Source organism: Podarcis muralis, chromosome 2 (genome assembly GCF_964188315.1).
Source record: "Podarcis muralis chromosome 2, rPodMur119.hap1.1, whole genome shotgun sequence".
Taxonomy (NCBI): Eukaryota; Metazoa; Chordata; class Lepidosauria; order Squamata; family Lacertidae; genus Podarcis; species Podarcis muralis.
The window spans coordinates 88,192,396-88,207,409 of record NC_135656.1 but is presented as its reverse complement, the minus strand read 5'-3'; the positions used below and the strand labels follow the sequence as shown (position 1 = coordinate 88,207,409).

At 42.0% G+C, this 15,014-nt stretch overlaps 1 protein-coding gene across 4 annotated transcripts in view; it reads left to right on the top strand.

Annotated features, from left to right (window-relative positions):
- The window catches only part of IFT122 (intraflagellar transport 122), a 59,138-nt gene extending 44,909 nt beyond the window's left edge, over positions 1-14,229 (top strand). For 3 of the 4 annotated variants that reach the window (XM_028719289.2, XM_028719288.2, XM_028719291.2), the window contains 9 exons: positions 1,359-1,499; positions 3,663-3,760; positions 4,106-4,206; positions 5,750-5,915; positions 8,272-8,383; positions 8,710-8,838; positions 10,285-10,364; positions 12,631-12,795; positions 13,626-14,229. In XM_028719289.2, the coding sequence (XP_028575122.1) occupies positions 1,359-1,499; positions 3,663-3,760; positions 4,106-4,206; positions 5,750-5,915; positions 8,272-8,383; positions 8,710-8,838; positions 10,285-10,364; positions 12,631-12,795; positions 13,626-13,715 (1,082 nt within the window). In that variant the 3' untranslated portion in view covers positions 13,716-14,229. The remainder of the gene's footprint in view (positions 1-1,358; positions 1,500-3,662; positions 3,761-4,105; positions 4,207-5,749; positions 5,916-8,271; positions 8,384-8,709; positions 8,839-10,284; positions 10,365-12,630; positions 12,796-13,625) is intronic. The other variant, XM_028719290.2, reaches the window with a different exon arrangement.
- The last annotated feature ends 785 nt before the right edge of the window (positions 14,230-15,014 follow it).

Sequence of the window (15,014 nt, the reverse complement as noted above, 5' to 3'; positions counted from 1 at the left end):
ACGGTGTTCCGTGCACTGCTCTGGTTCTCCAGAAGTGGCTTAGTCATGCTGGCCACATGACCCGGAAGCTGTATGCCGGCTCCCTCGGCCAATAAAGCGAGATGAGCGCCGCAACTCCAGAGTTGTCTGCAACTGGACCTAACAGTCAGGGGTCCCTTTACCTTTACTGGTATTGGAGAAAGGATTATCCCAGTCTGAATAACTAGAATGGCAGCAGGTCTCAGGAGAGCTAGAAAAGCATTTGGTAGTCTTGCACATTCATACCTAGTCTTTAGGAACAAAAAAAGTAATAATGAGCCTTCATGTCCTTAGCATATCAGTGGAACACATGAGGATTGCTTCTCTAGCCATAGGGTGGTGAGGAGTCAGATATGAAAATCTATGAGAATTCAGTTTGTAGAGCAGCAAATTCTGTGTATTACCTTTCATAAGCAGTTCTGTTGTATAAGTTGCACATGGGAACAAGACCGTTAACAGAAAACGTAAGAGTGTGAATTAGCCCTCAAAGCTCATTCAAATTTCTGTTTTGAGCTTTTGTAAAGCATATATTTACTGAGTAGAATCTGGACCGAGTTTTAATTTCAGCTAGTGACTCTTTATATTTTGAGCTTATTTGCACTTTACATTTTGAACTTGGGTGCAAGGACCTGAGTTTAAATGGCAAATGCATATATAGCTTTGTTGATTTGGAAGTGTTTTAAGTGACAGGGTTTCTCAGCAATGAACAGGAAGCAGCAGTTAGGAAAGGATCAGGTCTCTGCTTTCACATATATTGCAGGGAATGTTGATCACTTAGATGCACATGTGCAATTCCTTAGTCATTACTGCCGCTGATGGTTTTTTTTGCCATTTTAACTTGGATTTGTACTGAACTCAAAAACTAAAGTGTGAATTAAATCTCTTATGTGTAGGCTTTCTTTTGATCAGAATTATTTTGCAGCTATCGAGACACAAATAAATTTGATTGGCCCCTTAGCTAGATAAACACCCAGTTACAGTTTTCCTCACTGCTTTTCAGCCCATTTAGTGCTGCTGCACAATCTCATTGGTTTCAATGGGTCCTTTCAGGAACCATACAAAGGCAACCTCGAAATAAATGGGAGTTGTGCAGCAGCAGTGCTTAGTGGATTGTGCCCACAAAGTACATGAAAGAAGCCCGAGACACCACAAAAGCCACAAAGTACATTTTTGAAGTATCTACTGCTACATTAACTTACCCACAAACATGGAGAAGAATACTAGGATGTAATCCCTTTCATCTGCTCCTTTGTTTAGTTGTGGGCTCTGTTCTTAATTTTAATCAAGTTAATTGGTTTAATCACTTTGTAAAATCTTCTTTATTTTGGCCCCCTTTGCAGCATTCCACAAGGCTGGCAGGCAAACCGAGGCCGTAAAAGTGTTGGAACAATTAACTCGCAACGCTGTGGTAGAAAGCCGATTCAATGATGCAGGATATTATTACTGGATGCTGTCCATGCAGTGTTTAGATATCGCTCAAGGTAAGGAAACACAAGCAAGTTTACATGTAATCTGTTCATGCCCGAAGGCAGAACATCTCTCAAACTCTGATGGCTTAACTGAAAACTCATTGTGAATTGCGTTGTACAAGACTTTTGAATTTTGTTATATTGTACATATTATGATCTTATCTTTTCATGTATGGCTGAGAAGAGAAACCTCATTCTTAACCCTAGCTCAAGCTCTGTCTTCTAAGGAAACTAGGTAACTTCAGTTTCTCAAAACATGGAGACACACATATCTGCTAGGGGAAGCCCAAGCTCAGTCTGATTGAATGAACAGCATGGTTTGGTCATGCCCACCTATTCATTTCAAGGTGGAGGGCTTGTCGACAGTTCTGCTCTTCCACAGGCTTCTTGCTCTTCTGGTAATCCTCCTTTGGGAACCTTAAAAAATGTTCATTTATTTAAAATGTTTGTCTCCTGCCCTTCTTTTTTTACTGATCCCAGGGTGGGGTTTAGATCATATCACAAACACAGCAAGAGCAGAAAATGCAACAGTATGAATATGATTAAAGTTCCTGTTAAAAAAATAAAGTTCCAGCAAAATTTCCATAGGTTGATATCATGCAGATGCCTGTGGAAACATAATCATTTGGGGTTGCTTCCAAAAAGAAACTACTGTTGGTGTCAACTGACTCTCCAAGCTGAGAGTATTCCACAACTGAGGTGCCAACATCAAAAAGGCCCTGTGCCATGTTACTGCTAAATGTACAATCCCTTAGTATCAGAGCAGCAGGAAGGGCCCCACCTTTAAAGTTCTTAACATCTTGACAGGTCGGTGTCAAGAGAGGTGCTGTTGTGGACTTGATTCTTTCCCCCATCCATATGCTTTCCCTTCCAATATCCCAGGCACAAAATATGGGGACAAGTTTTGGGTTGAGGTTTTGGTCTTCATTTAGGAAGGCTCACTGTGGCTGATGACATCTGCCGTACATCATTCCTTAGCATGCTGCTCAATGGGTGGCCAGAAGGCTAAAGCTCAGAGCTGCTGGTCTTTAAAAGTGAAAGTCTTTTACAGGGTAGAGAAGTTGACATTCATTAGTTCTTCTAGAATGTGATGCTTGTTCTGGCAATAGCATTGGGGAAGCTGAGCCATGGGCCCAGGGCCCTATTGGGCAAGCTCCAAAACTAGGGCTGCTGGAGAGGTTTCTCAGTCTAAATGCTCTCGATCAGTTTTACTGGAGAAGAGAGGAGGTTTCAGAAGCCATTTATGAATCTTTACATTTCACTGTTAGCAATCCTTTGCTTAGGGGGATTTAATGTGTAGTCAACTGTGCTGAGGAGCACAGCCTCAACACGCATCTCAAACATGTTTAACTGAGGATGGGTCCCACTGAGTTTCCTGCTGAGTACTGTAGGGATTGCAGCCTTTGCATACAAAGTAGCTTAAACTATTTCTTTAATGCATACAGTGATCTTATAAAGCAGGCAGCTTATTGTTCCCGTTTCACAGAGTGGGGTTTACACCAGGAAAGAGCAATTTGCCCAGGAACATGTCAGTCTGAGAGCTGATTTTGGCTCCATATTCATTATTCCCACTACCATAAGATGCTGTCTGTCCTTAGCTTTGTGTGACCCAAAATTAAGGCGGAGCAGGCATTATTATTGTTTTAACAACACTGTACAAACGTTGATATCATTTTGCCAGTACTCTTAAATACTGTTCACTGAGTAAAGTCTCTGCCCTTCCTGTGCACACTTACATGGAAGTAAGCCCTATGGAACACAATGGGTCTGCCGTCCAAGTAAACCTGCACAGCAGTGGCGATAATATTGTGTAAATTATTCCAAAAATGCTTGTTCAGTTTAAATGTAAACATGGAAAATGTTATTTCCTTTAGTTATAGCTTCTGCAGATGGTGTTGCTAGAAATGTGCTCCGCTATTAGCTATGGCCCCTGGCTGTGTTAAAACTATGCATTTGTCTTCTTAATTTTCCTGCTTTTAAAGCCCAAAATGACATATAAAGCTCACCAAACTACATAAGCTATACTTTGAGGCACACTTGCTCAGTGGTGCTAATCTCTTAGGGGTGTTAATGCAGTAAGCAGGATGGGTCTGTGATCTTTCTTGAGTAAGTCTCTCACTGTAGGTTGGCAACTGATCAGAGGTTTTATACTGATGCTGCCTTTCCCTCCCTCAGACAACGAGCAGCAGAAGACTGAAATGTTACAGAAGTTTCACCACTTCCAGCACTTGGCAGAACTTTATCATGCCTATCACTTCATCCACAAATGCACTGTAAGATTTTCACATGGAGCTTCACAGTTAGTTCACTCTTTGTCCTTTGAAACCATTCAAAAGACTGTTAACTGATGCAATGTGTTTCTTAGGCCTCTTGTGTCTTACCCAGCATATCCTCTCATGGAGAGGCTGGTATAAGATTGTCCCCTGAGTAGCTTATCTTTGTGGCCTTTTTCTTTAAAGTTGAGATTAGATCTAATCTGTTTGGATTCTTCAAGTGTTGTTGCTTTCTGAATAAAGGAAAGCAGTGTGAGGCAAGATAGCAATCAACTAATGCTTAATTCTGTGCATTTCTTTATTAGCTTAACCTTTAATTTTTAATTTTTTATTTTAACATTGCAGGAAGAACCCTTCAATTACTACCTGCCTGAAACACTCTTTAATGTGTCTCGGTTTTTACTTCATAGCCTGACCAAGGAAACACCTTTGGGAATTTCTAAAGTGTATCCTTTAAAAGGCAAAATCCAAATTCAAGAGCTGACAGGCCAAGCAGAAGGCTCATTGGTGTTGTCTGTTACTGATGTGCTGCAAAAATCTACGTGATCCTTGCTCTCTCAGAGCTATATTACACAGAATATCAATAGGTTGCTATTCCATCCTCTGTATGAGGTTTGAACCCCCAACCCTCTTTAAACGCTTGGAAGCATAAAACACTTCCTGCATAGCTTTGGAAACATCTGTGAACCGTAGAGACATGTTGCTTAGAAAATTTGCCCTTCACTTGGGCAGATGAAGTTGGATCTTCACGTTGCCACACGACTCACCATTGTGTTTGCTGCAGCAGACCAGCATGGTTACCTTTCTGGGGTTTGTCACTGTGAAGATTGTAGATACGTTACACTTGCCATAAGGAGTCTCTTGACTGGCCATACAGTTTAATTCAAGGCATGCAAAGTTCAGGCAAGTATCTGGAATGTAACCGAGCTTTTCCTCCCACCTCTCCATGGATGAATGTGTGGGACAACTTGTTTCCTATCACTTCCTTTGGGAAGGGGCCATGCCTTGGTTACAGAGCATCTCATTTACATGCAAAAGGCCCCATGTTCAATCCTTGGCATCTCCAGATAGGTCTAGGAGAGACTCCTATATGAAATCTTGGAGAGCCACGACTGACATTGTAGACAGCGCTGATCTAACTGGATCTGACTGGCTCTTGACAATCCTCCTTTTGGCCTGGCTCCAAATATGAAACTTCCTTCGTTTCTGTCCAGAATTGCTTTTCTGGAAGCTTGGTCAGCTTGAATTCAGGATGGCCTACATTAAGCTTAAGCTGCATGGTGTGTTTTCCCTGGGATTTTTGAGTTTCTAAGATATTCAGGCTTCATTACAATAAGAGGATGGCCAAGGTTTTAGGGTGGCTTAGTTTCTTGAAGGAGGTTCCTCATAACTTGCCTCAAAAGTCTTGCTCTTTTCTGTTGAGTGAAATCCAGTTAACCCAGCTTAAGTGAAAATATTTGAATTGAGGCCTGTTAATTCCTGTCAAATGCATTTAGTTTATCTAGACAGCAGATTTGGCCCCACTTGCTGTCTAATCACCTTTCAACTGGAAGGAAGCACCCTTGTTTTTCGTAATGGACTTTGGTATGAAAAACAGACTGTAGCGATGCTTGTCTACTGGCTTCCTTTTGCATGCAATAATTTATGTTGCAAGGTGGAGGCATTTTGACCAACAACAAAAAAGGAGGTTCTTTAAGAAAAGCCATCTCTGTGTCCCTTCTTCTCTGTGCAAACATCGCTAATTTCAAAGAAGCACCCTTCATATTGATGGGATTTCTCTTTCAAAACACCATCCCCTTCAGCCATCTAGCAGTTGTTTCACATTTTGTTTATGTAAACATGCTTATGTAAACAGACTTCTCCAGCGGAGGCCTCTTCCAAGCCCTGGCTTTGGTTGCGCTTAAGCACATAGCTTCTCTGATTGAAAGCAATGATGTGGTTTTTTTCCTGCTTGCCATATGTATGTTTTGTTCCTTAATTTGATTACAGCAATACATTATTTGCCCTGGCAAAGCAGAGCAAAGCTCTGGGGGCTTATAAATTGGCTCGTCATGCCTATGACAAGTTGCAGGGGCTGCAGATCCCAGCTAGATTTCAGAAATCAATTGAGTTGGGAAGCCTGACAATCCGGTCCAAGCCCTTTCATGACAACGGAGTAAGTTCCAATTTGGTATTTTCCCCATTTCCCCCCATATTTGACATGACACAAGAGACCACACTGGCATGTGTATATAATCTGAGAGGCGTTGTGAGTAAATGTACTGCTTCTGCAGAAAAAATACGATGTTATATGTCGTCTCCTTATTAAAATGAAGATAGGTGCCTTGCATGTTCAAATGTATGTCTTTCAAGAAACTGCCTCACCCACTTAATCCCCACATGCTATCCTGGCTGATACTGTTGCCCTGCTTATTCCCACCACTCTGTGGCATGCTTCACCTTATTTATTTTATTTACAATATTATTAATAATCTTGCTGGCCCTTCACCATAAGTTCCCTGGGTGGGTAACGATACAGTATGCAAATATAAAAGCAGATAAAAGTGGTTCAAGAATAAAACACCTAAAAGAGCTCCAAATGGAAGAGAACAGTGTCTGTCTAACAGTGCAATCATGTCTAGTCAGAAGTAAGTTCATTGAGTTTAGTGGGGCTTACTCCCAGGTTGCAGTCTAAGGGGCTCTGTTTTCATATATTCCCATAAGCATTTAGTTCCTTTCTTCTCTCTGGGACTGTTCACAGTTGGTCTCTTATGTTTGGGCCTACCCCATTCGTCAGGCTCCCCCCTTTTCCAGCACTTGGGACTCGTTACTCTTTGTAAATCATGTTTTTAAAAGCTTGCCTTCCTCTTTTTAGTCATTGTCTGAGTCTTGCCAATGTTCTATAAAATTCTATCTAAAGGGGCGTGCAAATCAAAATAAATTGTATGGTGCAAATGCTTAACCTTAAATGAACAGGAAAAAATGCACTCCATCTGGCCACCTGAAATAATATAAACACAATAAGGCCCTGGAGATCCATATAGCTGCCTGAAGTAATTGTGCAATTTAAAAGGACATGAAGTGAATGAATCAAAGGTCCCATGTTTCATCAAGACTCTGAGCCAAAAAACCTGTTTCAGTAACCTTTGTTCACATCTTTCTGGCAATGAGTTGTGTGTTGCATAGGACTCATCTGACGCTGCAACGTTTGAAAATAGAATATCTAATGACTCAAGCAGTCATACTCTGGAAGAATATTTATGAAAGCTTAAAGGCCCCAATTTCACTATTTTATGTTTGGTTCTGTTCTCTCCCTCCCCTTTTTTTGGTGTAAGGAAACTTAAGAAAATGACAATTCTCATGTGGTTCATATAGCCTCATTTTTTGGCTGCCAACATTGAATAGGCAGACTGCTTCAGGGAAGTTCACACACAGTCAGATGTATACAATACTTTACAGCTGAATGTGGCTAGTAGCCATTAATAGATCAATCTGTCTCCTTGTATTCATGCCGTGGTAGCAAATGTGCTGCCATCCAGATGTTGTTGGACACCAGCTTCAGTCAACCTCAGCCAGCCTGGTCAGTGGTCAGGGATGATGGGTGTTGTAGTCCAGCAACATCTGGAAGGCACCACTTTGGCTATCCCTAGATTGCTTTCTAAATCCCGACACATTGGGAGGCGTTCAGTTCCATTACTCACTGATATTTTGTGGTTTTAAAAAAGGGTGTGTGTGTCTGCCTTTTTCTGCTTTTGGAGAGAAGGTGAATAATTTCACTTTACTTAGGTGCTTTATATCAGACATGAGATTTTGCACTTTGTTGTAAGTCCCTTAGCTGTTTTCCTGCCAAAGGTGTCTCTCAACTATACTGAAACTCAGCTAAGCTTGGTGTGAACAACCTGGGCCCTCTGTATTAAAGATGAACTCTTCTACTTTATTATGTCTTGATTGCTGCTATCTACCAAGGATGGTTCTTAATGGTCTCTTCAGCACATCAAACAAGAAACATGATGGCACATGCTTATAGCCTTGTTAGTAGTTGCTGTCTGCTCCGGAATTTTTTCTCCTCTGAAAGTTCACCAGAGTCTGAGCATGTTTTGCAGAATCCATGGGATATATTTTTAATTAAAAATGTCATTTTAGGATTAAGGATATATGTTTCCATTCTGAACCTCTCAATACACGTACTCATTTTGGTTATTTATAAAAGGTAGCTGGCTCGATGTGAAAATATATACTGTAACTGTAGTGATAACTGGTCAGATTCAGTAGCTGGAATCTAGAATCCTGCATCTAAGTTCTTCCTCACCAGCATCAGGCTTTGGGGATTTCCCCCTCTTCAACCCAGTTCCTTGTTTTCGAGGCTGCATTGGAAGGCCCCCTGATCTTTTGAGCGGGTGGGGGCATAAGGAGGTGCTAGGGAAGGGGTTATTAGGAGTTCTCAGACTGGCTCCCCACTGTTCTTACGATTCTGCCCAACATATTCAGCTGGGCTCTTTTGCTTGCAGTAACCTCTGTGTGCTTCTTTGCAGGACCTTGTGCCTCTGTGTTACAGGTGTTCCACCCACAACCCATTGCTGAACAACCTGGGGAACGTCTGTATTAACTGTAGGCAACCCTTTGTCTTCGCTGCTGCTTCTTATGGTGCGTTGAAATATTACCGCTCTCCTGGATAAAATATGTCCGATATCTGTGGAGTCTAAAATTGTTGTGATGAGTTTCTGGCAGTGCAGTGCCTGTTTCTACTCTCTCTCTCTCTCTCTCTCTCTCTCTCTCTCTCTCTCTCTCTCTGTGTGTGTGTGTGTGTGTGTGTTTTTCAGGTGGGTTTCCAAGTATATGAATCTCATTATTAACAGGTTGTGTGTGTGTGTGTGTGTGTGTGTGTGTGTAACAACAATGTCTATCTCTTGAATGGATACAGCAGGCATTGTGGATTTTCTAAGTTTCGTTTTCACCTCCGTCCTTTTCAGATATCTTACACCTGGTTGAGTTCTATTTAGAGGAGGGGATCACTGATGAAGAAGCTGTTGCTTTGATAGATCTGGAAGTGCCGAGACTCAACAAAAGAGACAATAAATGGCAAGAGCAGATGAGTGATGGTATCCTTTCCCTCTTGAAAACGTCACTTCCCTTTTTCACACGTAACACTAAGCCAAACCATGTCTTAGCATAAAAGAGCATAGTGGGCTTCCAGAGAGGAGATTGTGGCCACTTTGGTCTTCCTTGGTCATTTAGCCTTTGTGCTTTGCTGAGCTAAACCATGGTTTGGCTTAGCATGCTTTCTGAACCTCAAGTCATAGATTAACTCTCTTCAGACAAACCACAAGCTGTAACCAAGGATTGTCCTTTGGTTTACAGCTTGTGATTTGCAGAGAGAGAGCGAAATGTGAGTCCAAGTTCAGATGACACACTAAGCCAAACCAAAGCTTAGCTCACTGCAGCAGCAAAACAACCAAAGTAGCTTGGAGCCTGTATATTTATTCATTTGTGCTTCACCAGGTTTTGTTTGGAACAACTATATAGTAACACTGTAATTTTTATTTTATTTTATTAAAAAATCCACATGGTTTATTAGGGTTTACACATTACTGTACTACAATAGAACTGTACAAATCCTTAGTTTCCCTTTCCGCTCCCAGCTTCCTTCCCTCTCCCCAACCTCATGCACTTCTTAAAAAATATATTTTTAGCTACAGTGTTTTCACCTCTGATACTCAGTTGTTTAGCATGCAATGCAGTGTTCAGGTTTACATGCACAGATAAAGGTTAAGATAAATGAGTATCAGTGCTCTGCTGCAGTCCTAGATTAACATCTGTTACATTGGAGAAGTTTTCATCCCTTTGCTGGGCTGAGTTTATCCAGCCCCCACAACAGGGAAAAAACCCCACTGTGCAATTTTAATATATTTTAAATCCTTTTTGTTTGAACAATCACATCAAACTGTTAGGACTTAAAATAATTGTTTCCCTAACAGACTTTAAAGAAACTACTTTTTTATTTTTCAATCCTCCAGCCTCCAGCCAAGGAAGACAAGACCGGGCTTTCTTTGAACTCCACCATTATTGATAGCATTGCCAAAACGTGCCATTTTAACGGGCCATTCGCTTTGGGAGTCTCATTCTACTGGCTGCAGTATAAAGGCACGAAGCCAGAGAGATTGAGATCCATGTTGAGGCAGGATGCTGTGTGCAGAAGCACACAGAAGCAAAGTGGGGATGGGAAATAATGAGAATAACACTTTGAATGCATGTTGGGAGAAAGGTTGAGAGTTAGCCTATTAAGCATCCTTGTTCAAAGGACTAACTATGGAATAACTTGTGTGTGTTTGTTTTCCATAATCTGCTGCTCTCGAACACTGTGAGGCAAGCCTTCTGCATCCTGATCAAGACTTATATGCAGTTTTGATCGCAAACCAGGGTTTCTATCATAATGTATGAGTTTTTCACCATTGTGCATGCGGGGAATAGAAATCTGAACACCACACAGGTGCTCTCCCTTTGCACTCCCTACTTCTGTGTAATTCTTCCCTAACAAATGTGCCTAGATGTGCAGACAATGAGACTTCTTTACAAAGCAGACGGGATCGAAGAGGATGACCCATTTGCAGCAAAACTGAGCTTTGAGGTTAGAAAATGTCTTTCCCGCAAATCCCTTCACCTTTGTTTTTTGCTGTGCTTTGTGCTGCGAAAGAGCACCTAGTATGGATTTCCTACCAGCAAATGTTCTCTTCGTGTCACATCTTCATTCCATCTGTAAATATTTTGTAATTTCCCATAAACCTTCTCTACCTTACTCCACCAGATACAGCCTTCCCTTGACTTGTCTGACTGCTTTATTTCTCAATCCCCCAACTGATGGGGCATAAGACCCAGCTGAGAATTGCTTATTTGAGTCAAATGGCCAAAATTGCAAGAAGACTCATGAAAATTCATTGAAGGAGCCATCCTGAGCCCCCAAGAAGGGTGGCTGGGAGACCACTGGATATGGCAATCCTTCCTCTCCATGGTCTCACAGGGAGGTTCACAGCTAGAGGTTTCCCTGGTGGGCTGCTGGCAAGGTCCACTGCTGTAGCTGAGGGAGGTACGGGGAAAAAGGAAGCACCCCAGAGGCATGCCGGGAGCAGATCAGAGATCCAACACCCACTTTCTGACCATGCACCTGGAATGGGGAGAAAACCTATATCAGGCCAAGAGTTGGCACAGTTATTTCAGGTTTTGTTTTATTTTATTTAAGAGCCCAGCAAAGAAGAAGAAAGTGCACACATGTGCACAAGCCCAGCAGAGCTGAGGAATTGCCATTTCTTCTGCCCTGAATTGTCCTCCCTCCTACCCAGGAAGCCTCAATAGGATTGCCATGTTCAAGGAGATACAGTGGTACCTCGGGTTACAGACTCTTCAGGTTACAGACGCTTCAGGTTACAGACACCGCTAACCCAGAAATAGTACCTCGTGTTAAGAACTTAGCTTCAGGATGAGAACAGAAATCGTGCTCTGACGGCACGGCGGCAGCTGGAGGCCCCATTAGCTAAAGTGGTGCTTCAGGTTAAGAATAGTTTCAGGTTAAGAACGGACCTCCGGAATGAATTAAGTACTTAACCCGAGGTACCACTGTACATTAATATCCAATATGCCTCTACACATTTCATTCCTGGTTTTTTTTTTTTTTAAAGAACCCCAATCACTTTAGGTTATTGATTTATTTTAGAAATACCTACCCCACTTTTTTCCCCTTTAAACTTTGGAGGGGTGAACTTCAGTGGAAGGCTATAGAGGCAGCTGGACACCCTGCAGGCAAACGTTCATTACTGTTTGTTAGAGAAACGGGCGGCTTTCAGCATGAAAAAATACATAATTACAGACCTAACAAAAGTCATAAACAATAAATATAATATCAAAGAGTACACAACCAAACTGAACAATTTCCACATAAATCATAATAAGATATAAAATAAACATACAAAAATATTACCGTATTTTTTGTCCTATAGGAAGCACTTATCCCCTCCAAAAATGAAGGGGAAATGTGTGTGCGTCCTATGGGGCGAATGCAGGCTTTCGTTGAAGCCTGGAGAGCGAGAGGGGTCGGTGCGCACCGACCCCTCTTGCTCTCCAGGCTTCAGGAGAGCCCCATCGCCAGCCCCGCAAACTCGGGGGACAGCGGGAGGCGCAGCTTCGGCATCGCTCTGGGTCCCGTTCTAGGGGCTGGGGGAGGGGGAAGCTCCTCTTTCCCCTCCTCCAGCCCCGCAAGCTCCCAGAGCGATGCCTAAGCTGCACGCAGCTTCGGCATGGCTCTGGGTCCCGTTCTGGGGGCTGGCGTCGGGGGAAGCCCGAGCTTCCCCCGCGCCTGGGGGGGGGGAATAAAATTTTCCCCTTTATTTCACCCCCCAAAATCTAGGTGCGTCCTATGGGCCGGTGTGTCCTATAGGGCGAAAAATACGGTAAATAACTTTGGCAGTTAAGAGCTGTTTGACAGTGGAACTGACTCCTTCAGGAGGTTGTGGACTCTCCTGCATTGGGGGATTTTTAAGCAGAGGTTGAATGGCCATCTGTCATGTATGATCTAGTTGAGATTCCTGCATTGCAGGGGGTTGGACTAGATGTCCCTGGGTTCCCTTCCAACTCTACAGTTCTATAATTCTATGATTCAGTGCTTTCCAGCACCGCGTTGCAAGAGGACACATGCAAGCTCTCCAGAACTAGGAATATTTCCAGGACTAAATACAGAACTGAAAAGAAACTGATAACTCAGTGCAAATGCTGCTTTAATGTATGCAGATTATTCCCCCCAAAAACCTCATACTTACTCCCTGAAAAAAACAACACCTTGCCTTTCCAGTGATCTACCAAGTTCAAACATGTTTTCCCTTTTCTCAATCACTTGTTTCCTGCAGCAAGGGGGGTCGGAATTTGTCCCTGTGGTTGTGAACCGCACAGTTCTTGGGTCACTGAGCAGGAGAGATGTGCTGGTTAAACGCTGGCCCAAGCCGTTACAGTGGCAGTACTTCCGATCCCTGCTACCAGATAATCCCATTACCACGTGTCCTTTCTGCTTTCAGGTAAGGGCAATATTTTACTTCAGGAGAGTCTGATAAATGTTCAGTTGTACCACCAAATAAAATAGTACAGGATTATTATTATTTTTAAAAGCCCTCATACACTGCTGCTTAATTGTAAATAAACCTGTGGCACTAATTCATTTTAATGATTAAAAATAAAATAAAAGCCTTAAAATTAACTTTACTACATAAGTGGCAAGGCAAAGCATCACTTTGTGGCTGCTGTAAAGCCTTTGGGAGACCTAAATGAAGCAGCCAAGTTGAACTAAAGTGGATCATAAATTGCATTTCTGTTTGGGGGTTGCCTCTTTTTTCTGACTATATCCATGGCTCCTCCAGATGACCTGTTTATTGCCATTTGCCTTGATTTGCTTGCACAAAACTTAAGCACACATTATACAACGTCCTCTCTTTTTTGTGTGTTCTTTCTGGTTTATCTGCCAATCAGGTTATATGATGATGAGGTTATATGACAATGGATGTTAATTCTGATTTGGGTGCCCAGAAGATACATGTCAATCATTTTTGCTAGTTTTCGATGTCAGACTTGTGTCCCTTTATTGTCTTTCATAGAGACTGACATGTCTGCTCAATGGAAACATTAGAAGTGCATTGTTGACATATATTATGTGGGAGAATGTGTAGGTGAATGAGTTCCTGGTGATATGGCTGATCTTACCAGGGTCATAAGAGTGTTGTAGTTTATGTGCACGTTAATACAAATGGAGAAAGCACCAAAAATGTTTTTAGAGCAACCCTGTCCACTCACTTTCTTCCTACACTGTGACTTAAATTGAGTCACACCTGACATCTGCAACCCTCATTTACAGATGTTTCATTCAGAAGATTACGAGCTCCTGGTGCTGCAACATAACTGTTGCCCATATTGTCGGAGGAAGACGGATGAATCCAGCCAGTGAGGGAAACCAGACGCTCATGCATCCTGCTGCTTGGTTTCTGTAAAGTGTTCCTGAGGTCCATTAGGCTTTCTTAACAGCTTGTTTGATGGCAGAGTATAAAAAAGAAAATTATATATGATATTCCTACTTTCCTACTCTTTGTATATGAAACTGGCACATGCCAAGTTTTGTTTTACCCCCCAAGAGAAATGTATACATATATATTTATTTTTAACAAGTGTAACTGCAGAATTTGTATGACTGGTGGGTGATTTGTACATCTACAGAGTAAAACAGAAGAGAGGATCTATGGAGCTATATTTTTTCTATTAAACAGCCCCCCTGCGTAATGCTAGAATGTATTCTTGACATTTTCACAACAGCCTGTCAATTTGTCACTGCTAACCTTTTAGGGTGAGATTCTGCCTGAAGAAAAATATGCTAGTTTTGCACCTGCTAGCACTAGTTCTGGACTGGCTCCTTAGCATTTGGGTTTTATGACAGTTTTCAATAAAATATCACTTTTTGAAAGAAACCTGTGTCCTTTCTTTTCGTATTTGTTCTCTGTCTCTCTCTGAACTGCTATTATGAAAAATGGGCTTCCACAATTTTGACAAAATAACTGTACTTACACGAAGGACATTTCTTTTTCAAGGTCTTATTTACTGCCAAATGCTTCCTGTTATTTTAGAAAAGAATTATTGTAGTGGGAGTTTCATAGAATTCAAGAGATAAAAGCTCTCATTTATTGAGGTATCAGAATCATTAGGGTCCTTCAGCATGACCTAAAGACCCTGACATTTGCCACATCTGTAGGCACCCTAATTATGAAAACATTTTGCAAGCTACATCTTGAGATGTGGGGCGTGAAATAGAAGCCAAAAGGATTTAAGTACTTTGACATCACTTACAGAGCTGAACTTTGGGGGGGGGGTACGGGTGCAGTTTGAAGACACTCTGATTAGAAGCAAACAATAATGTGACATTTGTAAATATGACTCAGATGTAAGAATGAGTTGGGTCCCCAAATAGTTAAGCTGCTCCATTAGCTGAAACGCTGAACTTCAATACACACATTGTCGAAGACACACTGATGGTTATAAAGCAAAGATGGGAAGCCTCTGGTGCTCTAGATGTTGTTGGACTCCAACTTCCATCAGCATCAGCCAGCATGCTAGGGGGTAATGGTCCAGCGGCCAAGGAAACTGTAGCAAGATTGAGTAAAAAAATTTAAGTGTCAATCAACGATACAGGTGCTGCAAATGCCAAAGCAGTAGCCAAAGCTGCACCCATGTGGGCTGGTCAGCAAAATTGGGAATC